The sequence below is a fragment of the Homarus americanus genome, unplaced genomic scaffold (genome assembly GCF_018991925.1).
Source record: "Homarus americanus isolate GMGI-L3 unplaced genomic scaffold, GMGI_Hamer_2.0 scaffold11022, whole genome shotgun sequence".
Taxonomy (NCBI): Eukaryota; Metazoa; Arthropoda; class Malacostraca; order Decapoda; family Nephropidae; genus Homarus; species Homarus americanus.
The window spans coordinates 15,807,226-15,831,216 of NW_024737068.1; the positions used below are offsets into that span (position 1 = coordinate 15,807,226).

The 23,991-nt window shown below is 38.9% G+C and overlaps 2 protein-coding genes across 3 annotated transcripts in view; one reads left to right on the forward strand and one right to left on the reverse strand.

The window, feature by feature from the left end:
- LOC121873015 overlaps positions 1–23,991 on the reverse strand; it is a 34,259-nt gene that overhangs the window by 8,409 nt on the left and 1,859 nt on the right. The window contains exons 3-4 of one of the 2 annotated variants that reach the window (XM_042376272.1): positions 6,862–6,973; positions 4,374–4,504 (exon numbers count right to left, since the gene is read on the reverse strand). In XM_042376272.1, the coding sequence (XP_042232206.1) occupies positions 4,374–4,504; positions 6,862–6,867 (137 nt within the window). In that variant the 5' untranslated portion in view covers positions 6,868–6,973. Of the gene's footprint in view, positions 1–4,373; positions 4,505–6,861; positions 7,081–23,991 lie in introns of both variants that reach the window. The other variant, XM_042376271.1, reaches the window with a different exon arrangement.
- Positions 10,131–23,991, forward strand: part of LOC121872854 — a 33,065-nt gene continuing 19,204 nt past the window's right edge. Inside the window, exons 1-2 of the mRNA XM_042375903.1 lie at positions 10,131–10,176; positions 10,525–14,766. Of these exons, the coding sequence (XP_042231837.1) occupies positions 10,131–10,176; positions 10,525–14,766 (4,288 nt within the window). The remainder of the gene's footprint in view (positions 10,177–10,524; positions 14,767–23,991) is intronic.

Consider the following 23,991-nt stretch of genomic DNA (forward strand, 5'->3'; position numbering starts at 1 on the left):
TCATATTGAAGTACGTACAGTATAATATATATATTCTTAACTGTTCTTTAGGGTCGCACCACCAGTGAGCAGGAACCCCCTCCGAAGAAGTTCGGACTTGGACCACTGATGCAGAAAAAAGTTTCGCCTCCCAAAATTGCTACACAGAAACCCTCCAAACCTGTAGAAACATCCTCGAAAATAAGTCCTATTAAAGTTGAAGCAGCGGATGATGGCATCCATTGTGACTCAGATAAAGGAGGCCACGGAGATGATGTTGGAGATAATTCTCTTAACAGTGATAAAACTTCTTCAAGGTTACATGAGAAGAGTGATAGAGGTCTTGTTAACCCTGGCACTATAACTAAGAAGAAGCCTTTGTGTACTACTGATAACTCACAGTCTCAGTCAAAGTTTGGTAATTTGAACAAAGATAAGGCTAAGAAGGTCCCCACCACACTTAACTCTTCAAAAAAGTCAACATCGGCGAAGAGAAAGTCCACAAAGGATGTGTCTCAACCTGCAGAGAAAAGGTCCAAGACTGTCACCTCTTCCTCCACATCAGAGGCTGACTGGGAGAGAATTTTCAGTAACGTCATTAACACTGACCAGGTAGTGGATAATGGTGTTCAGGTTAGTGTAGTTTCTATTTGGAATAATTGTTCTTATTTTACAGGTATTTGATTGTAATATATAGAAAGATTGGCATATTAAATAATTCTAGACTAAATTATGTCACTCACACCAGAGGTTGAAGATGTTCCAAAGTGAAATATAAGATACAATAACCATGATTATTTCCTGGCATAATATCCTCATGAACTCAAATTGTGGTTGCCCTAATGTCACTTTGGACTGAATCTCTGCAGGTCACTCAACTTTTACTTTTACTTTTATCCTCTTCGCCACTGATTGACTTGTTAGCCGCTTGGGCGATCGGTCACGTCTCTGATTACTATAGATCATGAATACAGTACAATCTATATTAATACAGTTGAATTATACTGTATCCTTATCCAGATACAGTACAGTAATCTCATACTACAGCTCCTCCCCGACTTACGACCTACCCCACGATGACCACCTGCTCAGTCCTTAACGACAATCCGCACATACGACCGCGCAGTTGGAACCAAAATTTTTTTCAAATGACGCATATTTTCTATACCGAAACGTTTCCATCCCGTACGAGAGCGTCGTTGCATGGCTGGGGTCACCGCGTGGAGCGCTTAGTTGGTGTTTGGCTGTCGTTGTATCCGCAACTGATCGTGCTGTGTACTGACATTATTTTCGTATTTAATTGACTTTAGAATGACTGGAAAGCGTACAAGTGAGAGTGCTGGTGGTGCTCAGAAGAAAAGGAGACAGTCAATTACTTTTGAGACGAAAATGAAGATAATAATGCAGCATGAAAATGTAAAAACTGTAGCAACAATTTCACGCGACCTAGGGTTTTCGCAGTCGACCATATCCACTATTCTAAAGGACAAGGAAGGTATTCGTGATGTAGTGAAAGGATCAGCACCTATAAATGGAACTATAATAACGAAGAAAAGACAAGGTCCCATTCACGAGATGGAAAAATTACTTGTGATATGGATGGAAGACCAGATGCAGAAGCTTGTACCCTTAAGCCTTCTAACCTTACAGGCTAAGGCAAGAAGCCTTTTCGAAAGCCTGAAAGAGCAGGCAGGAGATGAGTGCAAGCAAACCTTAACAGCAAGTCATGGGTGGTTTAACAGATTTAAGAACTGCTACAGTTTACATAATGTTACGGTGAGTGGAGAGGCAGCTAGTGATGATGTTGTTGCTGCCGAAGCTTTAAGGAGGAGCTAGATCATGTGATCGTGGAAGGAAATTATTTGCCTGAGCAAATATTCAATGTGGTTGAAACTGGCTTATTATGGAAGCGTATGCCTGAACAGACATACATCCACAAAGAGGCGAAAACAATGCCAGGATTCAAGGCATTACACTTCTGTTGGGGGGGAATGTTGCTGGTTTCAAGCTAAAGCCCTTCATGATCTATCATTCAGAGAACCCCAGGGCTTTTAAACATGTCAGCAAGCAAACACTGCCAGTGTTTTATCGCAGTAACAAGAAAGCCTGGATGACCCTAGTACTGTTTGAGGATTGGTTCATGAATTGTTTCATTCCTTTAGCTAAGTAGTATTGTCTGCAACAAGGGATTGCATTAAAAATTTTGCTAATTTTGGATAATGCTCCGGGACACCCACCACACCTGGACGACATGCAACCTGCTGTTAAGGTAGTCTACATTCCACCTAAAACTACCTCTGTCATGCAACCCATGGAACAAGGTACTATTGCAGCTTTTAAAACTAATTATTTACGTACGACCTTCGCTCGGGCTGTTGCTGCTACTGAAGGTGAGAAAACGCTCAGAGTTTTGGAAGGAGTACAACATTCTGACATGTATAAAGAACATTATTGCAGCATGGGATGAGGTTACAGAACAGTGCATGAATGGAATATGGAATAAAATACTGAAAAGATATGTGAACAGTTTCAGAGGATTTAATGAAAATGAAGTTATTTCTGAGATTAGTAACAAGATTGTGAAGTTGGGTAAACAGCTTCAGTTAGAAATTGATAATGATGTTGAACAGTTGGTTGAAAGTGTAGCAGAAGCGCTAAGTAACGAGGATCTTATCGAACTGGAAGCACAGAAAAATGCAGAGGAAGAAGAGAGTCGAAATGTAGAAGAACCTGCACCCCCCAAATATTTTCAGTGAAACAAATGGCAGAGGCATTTGCTACAATTAATAAGGGGATGCAAATGTTTGATGGAATGGATCGAAATGTTGAGCGTTTTGCCAAAGTTGACAGAATGGTCCAAGATGCACTTGCTTGCTACAGGGAAATTTATAATGAAAAGAAAAAGCAAACTGTGTAGTCTAAATTGGACATCTATTTTAAGAAGTCCCCCATTGCTGCCTCTTCACTCCCTAAAGATGATCCAATACCTTCAACCAGCAAGTTTCCCCTGTACATAAACCTGTCTGAAGAAAGCGACATTGATGACCCACCCAGCCCTGTCTCCTCCTCTGCTTCATCCAATTAATATAGTCTCCATGTATACCTGTAAATAGAAATTTATTGGGGCCCCGTGTGCATTCAGCTGACTACATTAAAGGTAAGTGCACAGTAACACTGTATCCATTCTTCATTATTGATTACTTTTACTGTACTGTATTTCATTTTAGATTTTGTATGTATTATTTTTTGCATTTCCGACTTACAATCATTCCGACTGTCAACCTGGATTTGGGTCCCTAACCCCGTCGTAAGTCGGGGAGGAGCTGTACTGTATATGGTATTGTATATAATTATTTGGGGTAGTTTTCACTGAGAAGATTTGTCTCTCTCTGACACCCGATACAGCTCCTCCTCTATCATAATAAGTCAACACTTCAATTTCAACATTATATTCACCTGTTTATAATTGCCTGCAGTTATAATTGTTAAAAAGTCACTCAATGATGTTCTATTTGAGTTAGTTAAATTCATATGCATAACTGGTCATCAAAGAAATTTCACAAGCTCATTCCTCATTACCTATTCTTATTGCAGGAACCTCTACACCAGCCATCATTGCAAGAACCTACGCAGCAACAGTCATCATTGCAGGAACCTCTATACCAGCCATCATTGCAAGAACCTATGCAGCAACAGCCATCATTGCAGGAACATCCACAGCAAACATTGTTGAAAGAACCTCCACAGCAGCAGTCATCAACTCCCCGTGTAGAGGTTGAAGATGCGTGAGTATGAGAAACAGATGATGTTATTAATGAGTTTCTTGTTACACTGTGCTGTACAACCATTGACTGTAGCCTAGTGTAACCTCTTCACACACACACACACACACAAATAGCTTGGCTTGATATTAACCTCAATTAACCTTACCCAACTTAACCTAACATAATCTAATACAATAGAACCTGACCTAACCTAAGCCCTCCAGGTAATATTTGGGTGTTTAATCTTCAGGTGAAATAATAAGGTGGGGGGGAGGGGGCTAATCTTCAGGTGATCCCTAGAGTCCATCCTAAATATAGTTTCATAATAGGACTTATAACTGGCAGACTTAAACAATTGATATATGAAACTAAGAACCCTTTATTTATTTATTATATGTACTGTATGATTGGAGAAGAGGAATAGAGAATGGGAAGGAAAAAAATACCCAAAATAAATGATACTTTACTTATTCTTCTTTACCATTGATTGATGTGTTAGACTAAAGTAAAGTACTGTAAGATTAAAGTAAGAGTAATATTTAAGTAAGAGTAGCAAAAAGTTAGAGTAAAAGAAATAAAATAATGATGCTTTTGTATTGAATTGTCACTTCTTATTTGTGGTTCACTTGCCATTTGTTGCAGCGAGGAGGGGGAGATGGGTACCGGCTCTCTACCACCAGCTCCCACCCAGGTGACAGAAGATCCCACTGATGACGTCCCTTGGTGTGGGGTGGATAGTGATGAGGAGACTCTAGATTCTCCTGAAGGTAAGTATATTTTAAAACATTGAGTAAAAAGTGAACCATTTTGATCTACAGTAACGATGTAATTTGTGTTCCATAGATAAATGTATGGATAAGCAAATTTTGTCTTGTTATTTCATGTTATTCTAAGTGTACTGGAAGTATTTTAACAACATCTGTATTATAACTACATTGAGACTTTTTAATATTTAATCTTTTTAAGTTTCAATCACTGTTTTAATGTCTCTAAACCTTTCCCATGTCTTATGAGTTCTAGCCTAGTACCTGTATCACATTCATCTCTCAAGAGATCTTTATAAAACTCTCTATACTTAGTGGCCATCATGACCACCGTGTGAAGCCTTTCTCTTGATTGTGTGTTGAGGATGTGTGTAAGATGGTTGGCTGGGTTATCTTGTTGTAACAATGTGTGTGTGTGTGTGTGTGTGTGTGTGTGTGTGTGTGTGTGTGTGTGTGTGTGTGTGTGTGCGCTAACATAAATTCATCTTCCCATGATCTAACTTTAACCAATTCCTTCCAGTAACAGAGGGATGGAACACATTACACAAATTATCATCGTCGCCAACCAAAACAGCAAGACAGGAGACGCTACCACCTACAGTTTCTCACAGGTCACGAAGTTCATCTAAAGTAAAAGTGAAATATTCTTCACCGGCGGCATTAGCCGAGACCATTGTTTCGGAAAAGACATACGAGGGCAGGATACAGCGCAGGATTCCCTTAGAGTCTCGTAAGACAGCCTCATCCCAAAAGAAATACACCAAGAGCCTTGAAACATCACCAGACGATGAATGTACTCCACAAACATCACCTGAGGAAGACAAAGGCAACTGTCACGTATCTCCTGGGACAGACAGAGTAAAGGTACTATACTGTACTGTAACTTGTATGATTGTTTATACCGCTGAATGTTTCTTAACTATTTTTTATAATTGGAATACAGACTGTGAATACACACCTGATATTTATTATACAGTTATGAGGACGAGATACTAAGTTAGACTTGTGCTGAGGTGAAGTAACTACTGCACTTGTATAATAATAATAATAATAATAATAATAATAATAATACGTACCTGTAATATATATCAGTAAAATTGTCATACAGGTTTACAGTTGGATAGGCATGTACTGTACAGTATATAATCTATGAAGTTATACAGTTGAGCATGAATATAGACACTGCAGGTCACGGGAGTATACAGTGCAGTATATCGGTGCTTAATTAATAGTATCTTGGATGTTTTCTTCAGGAAAAAGTTAAGGAACTGATGGAGAATGTGGATGAGATTTTGTGGGCTCAGTGCGATGAATGTAAGAAATGGCGCAAGTTGACCAACGTCCTGGATCCTTTATCGCTGCCTAATTTTTGGACTTGTAAAATGAATCCCAGTAAGTAATCTCCTCAGTTCTTTATGTCATCACCTCATAAAAATGTACCATTAAACACTTACCAACTGTGGGATTATATTCTAGTGTTCTCCCTTCCATGGTTGACAGGTATCAGGGAATAATAGGTTAGAGAAATTGCCCCCTGCTTTGTGCTAAAAATCTCCTGTGGTAGATGTGGAGACTTGCAGATACATAAAACCGGATCCTTTATGACCATTGATGACTGTCGGGTTCTGTGCTGTATTCTAATACTGTATGTGGATAATGAGGCCAATATGCAGTCAGCCCTCCTAATCAGTACAGTACTATAATATAATTTATTAATTGAAACTACTGTATTGATCAAGCATTTGGCATTACTGTATTTTTATCTCTGTATGGTTTATTAAATGGGGGTTTCATATATAATGGACCCTTGATATAATGGACTCTCCTCCTAATAAAGTCTATTAAATAGATATTTCACTGTACTGTAATTAGATTGAGAAATAAAAGAGTAGCTTGAATATTCGGTCTTTCGTTGCAGATAAGAGGAAGAACAAATGTCGTGAGTCGGAGGAAGAATGGGGACAGTACAATGAATCGTATGTTTACAGCCAGTACGTCATGGGTTCAGGTCAGTGTAATGCTCCCTCAAGTACAGTCAGAGATGGGTTGGTGTTAGGTTTGTCCTGAAGATATTTTAAGGAGATTTTTTTTTTTTTTACCTTTACTTTTACATTGATGGACCTTGCTTTTTCCCCCTATTGGTTGACAGCAGTGTAAATGGTTAAGTTAGGTTTACTAGTCTAAATGGTTAGGTTAGATTAGGTTTAGTTGTATAAAATGTTAGGTCAGGTTAGAAGTGAACTGTAAATGGTTTTGTTAGGTTAGGTTTAGCAGTATAAATGGTTAGTTTCATAATATTTAAAGTATAAAAGAAATAATGTAAGGATTAAGATATATAACTACTGTATACGTACAAACATGTGGAGTAAAGGACCAGTCAGATCTTCTCATTTCTGTTACCCATTTTAGTGGTGTGGGCACGAGTGGTTGGGACAGCATGGTGGCCGGCGATGGTTGACTTTGATCCTGATAACAAGGAATATGTCTACCTCAATGACATGGGTACTGCTCCGGTAAGTTGTGGGTGTAATCCATGCATAAAATGGTGTTGTTGTTGTTGTTGATGGGAAGTACTGAAGGGAGACGAGAAAAAATATTCAGTGACATCCCCGTTAAGTCGAAACAATTGGTGCAGATCACTTCCGGGAATGAGAGATTTCCGGGTAACGAGACGACTCTCTCAAAGTCAGAAAAAATCCCTCACCCCTAGAATTTTCCGGGTATCGGGAAAATTTTCTTTGAATTTTCCAGAAAATGTGCCCCACAGAAAATCGTTCCTGATGCCGGAATTTTCCGGAAAATTCCGGCTCTGGGAACGATTTTCCGAGAAAATTTAAATTCCAGCTATCGGAGAGTTCTGGGTTTGAGGGATTCCGGCTAACGGAGAAATGGCCGTATTGTTACGTGTGTGTACAAGGGGAGGTGACAATGGATTGTGTGGGGTGTGTCAGGATATTGGAACAGTGGATGATGGGTTGTACCACGGGATCCAGATAAAACCCCATTGGGTTAGGTTAGGTTTATTCAAGGGGGTTTTTGTCCTAGGGGGGTGGGGGGGGTTGTCCTACACTCGTTGTACCACTGAGCAGCAGCAGGCAAGAAATTAATATGTATTTGTGAGTTTTATGGAGAGAATTTTGCCAAAGGAGACAAAGATGGGAATATTGTTACATCATGATCATCAATGTCACCTCCAACATTATTAAGTGTCACCTTCATCATCATCATCATCATCATTACTGCCACCATCATTATCAAGTGTCACCTTCATCATCATCATCATCATCACTGCCACCATCATCATTATCAAGTGTCACCTTCATCATCATCATCACTGCCACCATCACCATCATCATTTTGTGGATATGATGTAAGGACTTTTGAGTGTAAGGTGAAAGAGCATCTTAGTAACTTTACAAATGATGATATGATGAGTACAGTACAGTAATATATTGTGGTAATTTGGATGCATAAGATGTGTAACTGTGAGAAATACAGTTGAGTACAGTACTTGTATTGGGCAGAGAGGTGTTGATGGTGAGGGTATGTTCAGGTGGTGTGCAGGTACAGTACTGAAAGCATAACAAGTGAAGCATAAGTAAACAAAACTGTATTTAGGGAAAGAGACATAAAACTGAAGAAAAAAATTGGATGGCATTGATCCATGATGTATTGGGAGCCACGAACTAGACCATTATCCTTCCTCAAATAATTTTGGGGTGTTTAAACTTCAGGCTTAAGGTGAACACTTAGGGGGTGGAAGGGGGGTCAATAATCTTTTGATCCATAAAGGCTTAAAATTACATATGGTCTTGTTTCTGTTCTGGATCTTGACTACACCACTGGGCACTGATGATAAGTTTTCTTTTTATCAACAGACTTACTATAATGTGACCTTCTTCAGTGTGCCGGTAAATCGAGCATGGGTCACTCCCAACAACGTAAAACCCTTTACTAGAGATGATACCTACAGGCGTTTTCCATTGGGTTCACAAAAGGTCAGTCCCCAATTGCACGTTAGGATTTGTTATACAGTATATATATTATGTGTGACCGTCAGTGTTAATAGTTGTTTCACCAGATAATAAAAGTAAGTTATAACATTATCATATCTTAAGGAAATTTAACAGGTGAGCAGAGATCAGATATACAGTAATTACACCTGTACAGCATATTCTTAAATTATTATATATTTACTACTAGGGCTAGGTCTTAACTTATATAAATTATTAATGTCAAAATTGTGAAGGTTAGTAAGAAGTCATGATGTTACACACAAAATAATGATCTTTTTCTGGTAAGTAAATGAGAGAGCTCCAGTGATCATTATAGTATTGTGAGGTGAGTGGTGAAGGTGACAGCTTAAGATGTCTATATATATTGGTAAGCCTTGTCTCTTAACATTTACTGGACAACTCTATCATATTCATTATAATGTACTGTAAATAGTATAGTTTGTGTTAGGAGTCAATTTCACATATACTGTAGTTTTACTGTGATGAGGGCTGCTAAGATAGGGTGAGTAACATGCACTTTGCTTAATGAAGAGAAGGGTGTTATCCAGTGTGACAAACCAATCACCTGAAAGGCATGTAAGCTGATAAGTGGTTAAAGGATAAATTATACATTGAATAAGAATTAACAACTCTTCAGTGTTAAGTGTTTCTCATGTCAGTGGTTCTTCTACTGGCCCATATGAGTAAAGGTGAAGGTTAAAGTTTGTGGTGTAAATCTTAGTTTTCACACTGCATATGGTCAGGATACACTCTGCCAGACACAACTGTTTCTAAAACTCAATTCCCCAAACACAGAATTTTCAAGTGTGTTGTGACAGAAATGTAAGAGTGATGTGGAAATTTGTCCCTAAGAGTGATGTGGAAATTTGTACCTAAGAGTGATGTGGAAATTTGTTCCTAAGAGTGATGTGGAAATTTGTCCCTAAGAGTGATGTGGAAATTTGTCCCTAAGAGTGATGTGGAAATTTATCCTGAAGAAAATTCCCATTGTGTCCCATAAGTCAGGAGTAAAGTACTGTACTGTATTAGTGTTTAATATGTATATACAGGAGTGGTATAGTTACTGTAAGTACATTTTCCAGGATCTGGTGACCATGCAAAAATTACAGGAGGCCACAGTGATGGCTCATAGTGCCCTCACAATGGATGTCAAGAGTCGCAGAAGGAAGTTTTCTTTTATTTTCCGGTAATTGCCAGGCTATTTTATTTTGTGTGTGCCTTTAGACCATTTTTAATTTTAAAGGTTTCAATACTGAGCCAATCTGTACATAGAGATGGAAAATTGAATGATTACAAATGCAAGAAGAAATGATTGCAGGTTGTATAAGCATGAAAGAAAAGTGATGATGTAGAGATGAAGTGTGAAATGTGAAAAAGAAAATACAGGTAGCCATAAAAGGTATAACACAATGATGATGGTGGTGGAGTTAGTGGTGGTGATGGTTAGATAGTGGTGGTAATGATGGCGGTGATGACAAAATTCAGAAATAGCATATGGCAGCTGAGTGGATACGTACAATAGGTGGGGGGATTTTGCACTAGACTTCACGTGCTCGCTTAATGTACACCGTAAAGATCAAGTAATGTTTTTCAGATTCACCGGGAAGATGGGTGCAAAGAAACGTAGCATCACTAACGATTGTGTTCAGTCAGGTAAGAGGAGAAAAATGTCCTTGCATAAAAAACGATCCCAAACTTGGCCCACAACCCAACGCCCACGCCAATTACCGGATGTCGTCCCAATAGGTAATTTTAACGTGTACTGTACGTGCAATTTACTGTAGTTAGCAGTATTTATAATCCTTATCTATATCAATTGTTTGTAAGTATATTTGTATTTTATTTACATTTTCCTCATTTACATCCAGAGTCCATGTTCCTATCTTTGCTTTCCCTCTTATTGTTTGCCTTGTCTTAGTATTACCCAGTTCAATTTTATTATTTTCTCTCTCATACTTCTCGTTTTGGGTTTATTTCAGTTTCTATATTATTTTCTAACAGATAGATGTGTGAAAGAGAGGAGGACAGCATCACAACACCTGAAGGAGGCCCAGCAGAGGAGGAAAATTGGGCCCAGTAGAGCGCAGAGGATTTATGACGAGAGCCCAAGTCCAGAAGAAGAAAATACAAGTCCAGAGGAAAATGTGAACCAGTATCCGGATGAACTTGAAGAACAAATTGATAATGCTTATGAAGAAGATGAACAAAGTAATAATGCTTATGAACAAGAACAAGATGATGGTGAACAAGAAGAACAAGATAACGATGATCAAGAAGAACAATGTATTAATGCTTATGAACAAGATGAACAAAGTAATAATGCTTATGAACAAGAAGATGATAATGGTGAACAAGATGATAATGAGGATGGACAAGAACAGAGTATTAATGCTTATGAACAAGATGATAATGGTGAAGAACAAAAAGATAATGATGAACAAGAAGACCAAAGTATTAATGCTTATGAACAAGAAGATGATAATGGTGAACAAGAACAAGATGAACAAGAAGAACAAGATGATAATGAGGATGGACAAGAACATACTATTAATGCTTATGAACAAGATGAACAAAGTAATAATGCTTATGAACAAGATGATAATGGTGAACAAGAACAAGATGATGGTGAACAAGGTGCTAATGATGAACTAAAAGAACAAAGTAATAATGCTTATGAACAATTAGATGATAATGGTGAACAAGATGATAATGAGGATGGACAAGAACAGAGTATTAATGCTTATGAACAAGATGATAATGGTGAAGAACAAAATGATAATGATGAACAAGAAGACCAAAGTAATAATGCTTATGAACAATTAGATGATAATGGTGAACAAGATGATAATGAGGATGGACAAGAACAGAGTATTAATGCTTATGAACAAGATGATAATGGTGAAGAACAAAATGATAATGATGAACAAGAAGACCAAAGTAATAATGCTTATGAACAAGAAGATGATAATGGTGAACAAGATGATAATGAGGATGGACAAGAACAGAGTATTAATGCTTATGAACAAGATGATAATGGTGAAGAACAAAAAGATAATGATGAACAAGAAGACCAAAGTAATAATGCTTATGAACAAGAAGATGATAATGGTGAACAAGAACAAGGTGAACAAGGTGATAATGAGGATGGACAAGAACAGAGTATTAATGCTTATGAACAAGATGATAATGGTGAAGAACAAAAAGATAATGATGAACAAGAAGACCAAAGTAATAATGCTTATGAACAAGAAGATGATAATGGTGAACAAGAAGAACAAGATGATAATGAGGATGGACAAGAACATACTATTAATGCTTATGAACAAGATGAACAAAGTAATAATGCTTATGAAGAAGATGATAATGGTGAACAAGAACAAGATGATGGTGAACAAGGTGCTAATGATGAACTAAAAGAACAAAGTAATAATGCTTATGAACAATTAGATGATAATGGTGAACAAGAACAAGATGATGGTGAACAAGAAGAACAATATGATAATGATCAAGAAGAACAAAGTATTAATGCTTATGAACAAGAAGAACAAGGTGATAATGATGATGGACAAGAACAAAATATTAATGCCTATGAACAGGATGAACAAGAAGAACAAAGTATTAATGCTGATGAGCAAGCTGAACAAAGTAATAATGCTTATGAACAAGATGATAATGGTGAACAAGAACAAGAAGAACAAGATGCTAATGATGAACAAAAACGAAGTATTAATGATTATGAACAAGAAGAACAAGGTGATAATGATGAACAAGAAGAACAAGACGATAATGCTGATGGGCAAGAAAATTATAATACTGATGAACAAAAGGAACAAGATTATAATGCTGAAGAACAAGATGATAATGCTGATGAACACGAAGAACAAGAATATAATGCTGATGAACAAGAAGAACAAGATTATAATGCTGATGAACAGAAAGAACAAGAATATAATGCTGATGAACAAGAAGAACAAGATTATAATGCTGATGAACAAGAAGAACAAGATTATAATGCTGATGAACAAGAAGAACAAGATTATAATGCTGAAGAACAAGATGATAATGCTGATGAACACGAAGAACAAGATTATAATGCTGATGAACAAGAAGAACAAGATTATAATGCTGATGAACAGAAAGAACAAGAATATAATGCTGATGAACAAGAAGAACAAGATTATAATGCTGATGAACAAGAAGAACAAGATTATAATGCTGATGAACAAGAAGAACAAGATTATAATGCTGATGAACAGAAAGAACAAGAATATAATGCTGATGAACAAGAAGAACAAGATTATAATGCTGATGAACAGAAAGAACAAGAATATAATGCTGATGAACAAGAAGAACAAAATTATAATGCTGATGAACAGAAAGAACAAGAATATAATGCTGATGAACAAGAAGAACAAGATTATAATGCTGATGAACAAGAAGAACAAGATTATAATGCTGATGAACAAGAACACGATTATAATGCTGATGAACATGAAGAACAAGATTATAATGCTGAAGAACAAGATGATAATGCTGATGAACAAGAACAAAGTAATAATGATGATGGACAAGAACAAGATAATGGTGAACAAGAAGATAACGGTGAACATGAAGAACAAGGTGATAATGCTGAACATGAAGAACAAGGTGATGATAATAGTGAACAAGATGATAATACTGATGAACAAGAACAAGATGATAATGCTGAACATGAAGAACAAGGTGATGATAATAGTGAACACGATGATGATGGTGAACAAGAACAAAGTAATAAGACTGAGGAACAAGGACAAGATGATAATAGTGAACAAGAAGAACAAGACAATGCTGATGAACAAGAACAAGATGATAATGGTGATGAACAAGAAGAACAAGGTGATGATAATAGTGAACAAGGTGACACCGGTGAACAAGATGATACAGGTGAACACGATGATGATGGTGAACAAGAAGAACAAAGTAATAAGACTGAGGAACAAGGACAAGATGATAATAGTGAACAAGAAGAACAAGACAATGCTGATGAACAAGAACAAGATGATAATGGTGAAGAACAAGAAGAACAAGGTGATCATGATGGTGAACAAAATGATAATGCTGAAGAACAAGATGATAGCACTGATGAATATGAAGAACAATTTGATAATGATGGTGAACATGAAGAACAAGTTGATAATGATGGTGAACATGAAGAATCAGTTGATAATGATGGTGAACATGAAGAACAAATTGATGACAGTGAACCTGAAGAACAAGTTGATAATGATGGTGAATATGAAGAACAAATTGATGACAGTGAATCTGAAGAACAAGTTGATAATGATGGTGAACATGAAGAACAAGTTGATAATGATGGTGAACCTGAAGAACAAGTTGATAATGATAATGAACATGAAGAACAAGTTGATGAGAGTGAACCTGAAGAACAAAGAACTAGTAACAAACAAGATCAGAGTGTAAGTGAAAATGAGCTAAATGTTGATGAAAGTGGCAACAGTGGCTCGGATTACGATGCCGATGAGAGCGACGGTGACAGTGACCAGAAGAACGAGCCTGACTATCAAGTCGGTTTTAAATGTTGTTCTAAACCAAATACCACTCTTGAGGAAGCCATCGCCAAGACAACGGAAAAAGTTTGTGAGGGACAGGAGGAAAAAGAACGCAAATTTGGAACACCTGAGGAACGTGGCAAAATTGAAACCCTCCTGTACATAAGTAAACATGACAAAGGGGAAGAAAGTGATGTACCTGATAGTGAAGACAGTGTTATTGTACCTGATAGTGAAGATGAAATTTGTTCAAATTATTATGGAGTTAAATCACTCAAAAAGAGAAAGGTATTACTTGATTTACCATTTATTAAACCTCATGACTTATCAGGCTACATCTCCCCGACTGACTGGCTCTTTACCCACACAAGCCCATCGATCTCTTTACCTAGTGACGGTTCTGGCCCTTGTGGACAGGATGTGATCGCTCAAGATGTAAGCCATTCCTCGTATCTGAGCGATGAGAAATACACAGAACTGTATAAGTATAGCACCAGGCACCTCATCGAGTGTGGCTTACGGCAACGTCTCGCTACCCCTGACAGCGGGGAAATACGTAACTTGAGGGGAAAGAATAGAGCTTCCAAATCCGGTGAGGAACAAAGAAATTCCACAGAAGTTTTGAAAACACCACCAACGTCTTCCCCATCTTCTGGGAATAATTTGAGTCAGGTTATTGAATTGCAATATACAGGTAACTAATTGCAGTATTGAGGCAAGTTATTTCACTGCAATATACAGTAACCAACTATGAAATACTTTACCAATATATGTTTTTCTCAGTGTGTTAAGAACTACCATTAATATTGTAAGAATTACTATGTTTTGGTAACAACATTGGCAATACGTAATTACTTTTGTATTATGTACACTTATGACAAGAACCAACTGACCATTTTTATCCAGGAAAGGAAGGAGACTACAGTAGTGTATGTTGGTTAAAGGAGTCCGTCACCTCGTATCACCTTGTGTCTTCAATTCTATAATAAAGGTACAAAAAACAGTACAGTGAGAGGACAAAGAAAGGACTCATTACTTGGGTTAGGATTAGTTTTGTTTGTTATTTTAAAGTGATTTGGAATTGTTATTGACCACTGAATAGTTTATGTTTTTTGTTATGTGACTTCAGATGTTTATTAGCTTACTAGATATGTCAGATATATTAGTAGAGATGATGTCAATATTACTAGTCTTGTCAGGTATTACTAGTGATGTCAGATGTTTATCACTCCTAACCTGTACTCTCCCAATCATTTACACAAAGATTCTTTTAAAAAAATGGTTTCTGGATTTTGTGAGAAAAGTTCATTGTTCATATAAAGGATTTTTTTTAGAAAGCACTATAGTATATATATTCTGAAAGATATATTTATACCATGAATGTTATAGAATGATATGGAAAAAATGTTACTTATGTTCATATTTTTATATAGTAGAGATCTATATCCTAGAGTAAGTTATAGTACATGGATGGGTTCCTATAATTGTATACTGTGTATGTGTGTTGTGAATGTAATAGATTTTTAAGAAATTCTCCTTTTGTAAATACTGAACCATAAGATGTTTCCAGGGTACTCTCTATAGTGTGTGTATGTGTGTTACTGGAGAGGTTGTTAAGATACCTTGCTATACTCTAATCTTATATGGCATACATGTACTGACCAATAATTATATACTGTACCAACCTGTACTATATTCTCGATAATCGACTGTACCTATAATTCAGATATAATTGCAACAAGTGTATATAGATAAAAACATTTTCTTCTACATATTATTTTTTTACAAGCAGGCATAGAATATTTATTTTTTTATAACAAATGTGTGATATTCTTCTTAGGGATTTTTTTACAATGTGGGAATATTTATTTTGTTTGTTTAGTATTAAGAAAGAGTTTATTTATTACCTGTACTACCTCCTCCCCCCACCTGTGTGTACTGTACTTCTTACTGTTAATATGAAAGAGAATTTGTAGAATCTTTTCTTAGAGAATTATTATTAACATCACCAGCTTGTTATACAGTCAATACTCAGTCACTTCATTTACAGGTGTATGTTAAAAGGTAAATGGAACTGCCTCACCATCCACACGACAATGAACAAACCACTGCAAGTGTTACAGATGAAGCATGCCGATTTTTAGTTATGAACGTACAGGTGTGCAATTATGCCCCCCCCTTCCCAATGGAATGTAATTTTAAGTGTTTATTGTTTCTCTAATAGTATATGACGTTACAATATAAATTACTTATGTGAACTACAGATTATTTATGTATCTTGAGAGGAAAATAAATTTAAATATTTTTTAATACAGTACAGTAAGTACTCATATCCCTTGTAAAACATGTACAGTATTGTACTTGGAGACTGAGTGACTTACACAGGAACTGATGAACTTGAAAAATGAAAGTGAGACCCATAGGCATAACTGGCCTTAGGGACAGCCCTGGATACAGTACACAGTATACTAAGCCTTTGGTACACAAGGAGGCAGCATGGCCGGTACTGCACTCGACCGTATTCATTTCCCCAAGTTGTAAACTTAGGTACCCATTTACAACTGGGAGCACCCAGGAATTGAACCACCGACCCCTGGAGCAGGAGGCGAGTGCTGTATCCACTTGACACTAAAAGAGTACAGTACTGTCATTGGCACACAGCAAAAGTTTACAATTAACACTAATGGGCACGTCATTTACGTAACACAGAAGGGCAAAGGTCCTAGAACTCCATAGGCTATTGGCACGGATGTTGACCGTTATTTGCAACAAGAAGTTGCTTCCTGTTACTACTGTATATGATTTAAACCAGTCGACAGAACCAATGCCAGTAGCCTGCAGTTTTTCACACAAGTACAGTATGTCATGATCAAGTGTGTCGAAGGATTTTTGTAAGTCTAGTGTTACCATATCCGTGTAATTTCCCTGAGCTGTTTGAAATCTGATATAGTCTCAGGGATGGATTGGGGGGGGGGGGTCCGGATCCTCCTTTTCATCAGAAAATTCCAATACATTTCTTTAAATGCAGCATTGTACTCAGGCGTTTTTGTATAGTAAAAAGTTTTTAATATTGTCCTCAGAATATCTCCTAATATCTAGTACACATGGCCTCAAAATGGCTTGCTGTGCTCACCACAACTTATTGGACCCTCCCCCCCCCCCCACAATTTGATATTCCTGGATCCGCCCCTGATAGTCAGTGAGATGGATCAGACTGGTGTCAGATGAGTGAGAGCCTCTAAAACCTGACTGGTGGCTGTACAAATTTTTATACTACTCCCGGAGATATCTTTCCACCTGAACGTACACTGCTCACTAGAATTTTAGATACAGTTCACAGTATATTAACTGGCCTGTATATACCTACATCATACCCGTCACATTTCTTATAGATAGGTGTTACAAACTTACGCTCATCAGGTGTGGTAATGGAGAGATTAATGAGATGTGTTATTGGTGTCTTTAAGTGTCTTTAATATAGTGGCACCTCCCTCAAAAACCTGGCTGGCCTGCTACCAACACCTGTGCTCTTGTAGGGATCCAGTTTATTATTGATAGTTTAGTGTTTTGTGTTTTGTTATACTAGTAGGAGTTACAGTGTAGGTGTAGAGGTTTAAACTATTGAATATTAAATGTGAAAGGAGTTTGATACAAAGGGGAAATATATACTGGAATGGAGAGATAGGTGTTGAAATGGAAAGAGAGGTGCTGGGAAGGAGAGATAGGGACTGGGATGGAGAGATAGGGACTGGGATGGAGAGATAGGGACTGGGATGGAGAGATAGGGACTGGGATGGAGAGATAGGGACTGGGATGGAGAGATAGGGACTGGGATGGAGAGATAGGGACGGATGGAGAGATGGGGACTGGGATGGAGAGATGGGGACTGGGATGGAGAGATAGGGACTGGGATGGAGAGGGGGATGGGACTGAGAGATGGGGACTGGGATGGAGAGATGGGGACTGGGATGGAGAGATAGGGACTGGGATGGAGAGATAGGGACTGGGATGGAGAGATAGGGACTGGGATGGAGAGATAGAAAAAGTTGACAACCGGGCCTTTACTATAAACTCAATCACAGACAAATACAATACGTCATGCTCGAGCTACGGACCAACTAACGGACACACGGACACTATATTGAGTGTTGAGGTCATGTAAGGCGTATCTAGCAGGCGTTATCGAGGTTATATAAAGAAATATTTAGTAAACCACATCTCTTAAATTACTATTACAGTATTTATGTAAATAAAAGTATAGGATTCTGAAAAAAATATATTCTAGGTTACGTTCGTGTATAGGAAATATAGATTAATAGTTTATATAGACAAGAAAGGACGAAAATATAGAGGCGGCAACTGAAGGGGCGGGCAGTGTGCTGGACACTGGTAAGTATGACGAGACATGGAAGTGAGTTTGCAGTCAGTCAGTCAGTCGCCCCTCAGCTACCGTGACGTGTAGACCGGCCAGCTCCTCCACCACCCCACCCACCACTTCCTGTAGTTGCTGTGTCTCTTGGCTTCTCTTGATGACTTAGAGTATCTTTCATATACGGAAATAAAGACGATACTCTTAGAAACATCATGTGATTGTTGCATCTTGTGTGACGATTTTGTATGTAAGATCACTCTCTGTATCTCCGTTGAAATTGTACAGTCAAGCCTTGAACGTGAGGCTGAAACGAGCGGCACAGAAGTCAATTCTTAATAAAATACTCAACTTGTTAAAGAAATATTGATAAAGAGGGTAAAGGAAGTGACAGAGAAGTTGGTGAGTAAAGGTTCCCGACAGACATGATGAAATTCCCTGATTGGTCGAGATGAACGTGACTTTGACCAATTAGAGGTCATGGATTCTCTCGGGGTGACAAGGGCGGTGCTTCTTTGGGCACTTGTGGTCCTCTCTCACGCCCTAGACAACACCACCCACGCTCTAGATGACCAACATGCGGGTAAGTATAATATTGTTTACTGCTTCAGATGTTAGATACTAATACCACCTGAGTGTGTGTTGGCAGGAAGAGGCGTCACACTCACCCACGACTTAAGTACCGCTGGAGTAAGGCGGCAGTGTAGTCTTGGCTCTCACTCACTCGCACCCAAAGTCTCACCTACGGCCCTGAACGCCCACACAATGACCACAGAGATTTATCTTAACTAATCCTTGATAAGTAATGAATTTACTGACCTACAACACTAAGTTTAAGCAATACCTTAATGGTTGAACCGTAGTAACACAATCTGTAAGGCAGCCAGACGCTACGTCATTTCTCACAACACAACAAATTAAACATAACGGTTGTAATTTAACTTGGGCAACGATTGATTAATTAAATTTAAGCAGGTAAGCTTAGATCAGTTCACTTAAATGTGTTATAGTTAGGTTAGTTACTTTACAGTGACTCAAATACAGACAAGACTGACAGAGAAGTAATGTCAATGTATACAGCCTTAACAACATCAACCTAGAAAAGTCGACTTGTGAAAGAGTCTTGTGAGCCCGGACCTACGGCCTAGAAAACAGTGCGTTAATGTTCGAAATAAGGCAGACAGAGTATTGGGTTTTATATCTAGAAGTGTAAGTAACAAGAGTGCAGAGGTCTTATTGCAACTATATCTTGCGCTAGTCAGGCCGCACCTCGATTATGCGGTTCAATTCTGGTGCCCCTATTATAGAATGGTTATCAATTCACTGGAGTCGGTGCAGCGAAGAATGACGAAAATGATTCCGGGACTTAGAAACCTTCCATATCAAGACAGATTAAAGAAACAAAACTTGCATTCCCTAGAAAGACGGAGAGTGCGGGGAGATATGATAGACGTATTTAAGTGGGTGAAAGGAATCAATAAAGGAGATATAAAGTTCTTATAATATCCGAGCAAGATAGGACTCGCAGCAACGGATTCAAGTTGGATAAGTTTAGGTTTAGGAGGGAGATAGGAAGGAACTGGTTCACAAATAGGGTGGTGGACGAGTGAAACAAGCTTAGCAACTTTGTAGTAAGTGCTGGGACGCTGGAAAGTTTTAAAAGGAGGCTAGATAGATTCATGGATGATAGTGAGTGGTAGAAACTCTCGACAGGAGCTGCCATGCACAGGCCAACCGGCCTATTGCAGACTCCTTATTTTCTTATGTAAGGATCAAACATTTGACTTCCTCCACTTACTGAGACGCTGCTTGTCATGTTGATGAGTTTGGGAGAGTCATCACCTGGGCCTCGGTCATGGCAGAGAGAGAGAGAGAGAGAGAGAGAGAGAGAGAGAGAGAGAGAGAGAGAGAGAGAGAGAGAGAGAGAGAGCTTATTGACCACAATGCAAATAATAAATATCATCTCTTCTGAAGTACTACGTGCACACCAGCAGTGTTGACACCTGACATAGATGGCCGCACCAACTCGAGGAACAAGAAGAGTAAACTAACAATAATTTGTCGCATGAGGCGGCAACACCCTTCCTCACCTGTCAAGACACTCGTGTGTGTGTGTGTGTGTGTGTCCGGCAGCAGACACACCAAGGAGACGTCGTTTGAAACAACAGCAAACACCATCATTCTCCCCCGCCCCTCGTAGTCTGAAACAGTATTTTGCTTTTCTTCAATTGCTTTAGTAACCGCAAGTAATTTTTTCCAATGGCTTTGTGATTTATGTTTTTTAATGATGATATTAACAATAACAACACTTACCAAACCTTTATTGCAAACTTATATGACGATTTAAATTTTACTGAATAAATAACAATCAATCACTGAATCAATCAACTTTCGAATGGTGGCACAGAAAACAGAACCTCAGCTAACGTAAACTAACCTATTTTACCTCAAGTCACAAGACCTTCATTTCTGGATCACTGTAACCACACTGTCGGTTCCACAAGACATTATATACCTCTTGGGCCTCAAACATATCAGAGTAATTGTTTTTTTCTACCCGTTTCTCTCAGTTCTTGGCTGTAGATGATGAACAATTGACACTTCCTCAATTACGTTAGCGGGAAAAACATTTGGTGGACGTGGGAAAAACCGTCTGATAATTTCTAATCCATTTTTATTTCTTGATTAAACTACAACATCAACACCGCATTCGTTTCAGTCAATAAATAAAATAAATACATCAGCTAAGAGTCATAAGAACTTTACTGGTTATTTAAGATATAGTTACGGTACGTTTTATTATGACTAACTTCCTATGGTGTACAAAGTCACATCTTAAGTGTTGACAATTACGAGGAATCAAGACCACTGTTATTACTCCGGTACATTTACTAGAACTTACCCTGAGAACTTTAGAACTTTACACCGTCGAAAACTTAACATACTTGATAACTTTAGAACTTTACATCTTGGTGAATTTTACACCGTCGAAAACTTTACCTTCATTGAGAACTTTAAACTTTACACACTCGAGAACTTTCCCACCTCAAGCTATAGTACTTATATATCAAGTTTCTCTTTCTTCACAATAAACTGGGCTACACCCTAGTTCTGGAGGGCTTGTGTGTCTGTGTGTGTAATTACCTCCTGGGACGTGTAGAACCGTTCTCCCATCATCTGTGATAGTGGGGGGTTAGTTAAAGTGGGGGAGGGAGTGGGGGAAAATGGAGGGGGGCGTGGAGGAAGGAGATGGGATGGGTGGAGGAGGGGTGGAGGAGGAGGAGGAGGGTGTGGGAGGAGGAGGGGGTGTGGGGGGAGGAAGAGGAGGGGATGTGGGGAGGAGGCGCGTGGAAGGAGGGGAAGGAGGAGGGGACGTGGGGGGAAGAGGGACGGAAGTTTGTGCTTTGGTTTTGGAAGTGATGTGAACAAATACTGTACCAGGTTAGGACGAACGGGACCACGGACATGGGCCAAAGAACACGGACCACGAACACGCTAGCACCTGTGTATATTGCAGACACGTACAGTCACCTGCAGCCAGTTATACCTGGTTCACTGGCTGGCAGGTTTTGAGAGATGTGGCACCCCTGTGTTTGTTTACATCGTATTAATACTCCCAGAATGGCCCTAAAGAACCTCACAATAGTAGCCAGATAAGTATTCCTGTACAGTGATGCCACATCTCAACATCTCACAAAACTTGCCAAACGGTGTACCAGGTAGAAGTGCAGGCGACTGTACGTAGCCAGAAATACGGACATAGACACGGTAGCCAGGGACAGAGACTCACAGTAGCCAGAGCCACAGATAAACGAACACACAACAGCCAGACAGAATCACAGACAAACGAACACACAACAGCCAGAACCAGACATACAAAAAGTCGTCTAAGCCACAGACAAAAGAACACAATCGGACGCATGGAATACCTGCAGTGGTGGCGGGAAAAAACAGGTGATTCACGACATCGTTCAAAATGTTCGTCACAAACCACAAAATTCGTCAGTGTCTCGCTGCCGTTGTTTCTCGGGGAGTTCTCACAGGTGTGTTATGTTGACCAGGTGAGTGAACTAGTTACAGGTTTGTTTAGAGTTTCCGAGGAATTTTTCTCATCAGTTAGACCTCCCCCCACCTTGCGGAAGCGGCGATGTTGACACGATCACCTGATTGGATCAAGTTTGTTTATGTGTGTGTGTGTTTGGTGCGTTTTTCCGTTTGTTTCTTGTTTTATATCTCTCTCGCTTTCTTCCTTTCTTTGTTTCTTTCTCTCTCTTTCTTCTTTCTTTCTCTATCTCTCACCTGATCATTATCATCATCAGTTTTGGAGAAATTTACCGTATTTATAATTGAGACTGTACCCGTATATGTAGTTACGTTAATTACCTTACCACTATGGGATTATGAACATCTTAATGACCTTCATTACCACAAACAACAACATAATATTTACCATCTATACAAAAATTATCTTGAAACGATAATATGTAATAACCAACGACGACTAGCGGCTAGCGTTACTATGGCAACCATGACGCGGTCACTATGGTAACCAGGACGGCATCAACAGAGGGAAACAAAATTTAAATCTCAGTGATGCTTCAGACAGTGTGGGGGAGAGACGTGGGTGGGGGGAGGAAACATTGAGAGCTGTCTGTAGGAGGCGCTGAAGGAACCACCATGATAATTGACAGGATGGTGTAATGACTCAGTATAGTGAGACACAACTCACTACCACCATTATAGTGAGTTCTCTCTCACCATACAGTGTAGGGTGGCGATTAGTTGTGATTGGAACGAAGATGATTGGTTGTTGTTGTGATTGAAACGATGATTGGTTGTTGTTGTGATTGGAACGAAGATGATTGGTTGTTGTTGTGATTGAAACGATGATTGGTTGTTGTTGTGATTGGAACGAAGATGATTGGTTGTTGTTGTGATTGAAACGATGATTGGTTGTTGTTGTGATTGGAACGAAGATGATTGGTTGTTGTTACCAGAGAGGATGATTGGATGTGGAGGGAAATGCTTGGTTGGCCCTTTAAGACAGACAAGAGACAGACAGACAGACAGACAAAGTTTTAGACAGTTATATATGAAAAGAGAGAGAGAGAGAGAGAGAGAGAGAGAGAGAGAGAGAGAGAGAGAGAGAGAGAGAGAGAGAGAGAGACTTGTTACATGAGAACTGGTCAAGTGAGAACGTCATTAGTTATGATACAGTCTCAGGTCAGTTTGGCCGCCCTAATGGATGTGGTAAGCTAGACTGATGTATACGTGCTAACACCTAACCTAATCTAGTCCACGTCTCGCTTATCTTGGTCGCTGGGGGAGTGTTGGGTGGCAGGAACAGTCGCTGGGAAGTGTTCAGTCGTTGTAACACTAACTCAGCTGTACCGGCGGCAATATTTATGACGTGACGCAATTAAACACCATCCCACGGGTGTTAATCCGTTATATGCAGCTGCTGCACCAGTATATAACAGCATAACAACGAACACAGCCTCACCGACATCAAGGAAGAGACGTCACGAAGGTAAACAATGTCCCAGGGTT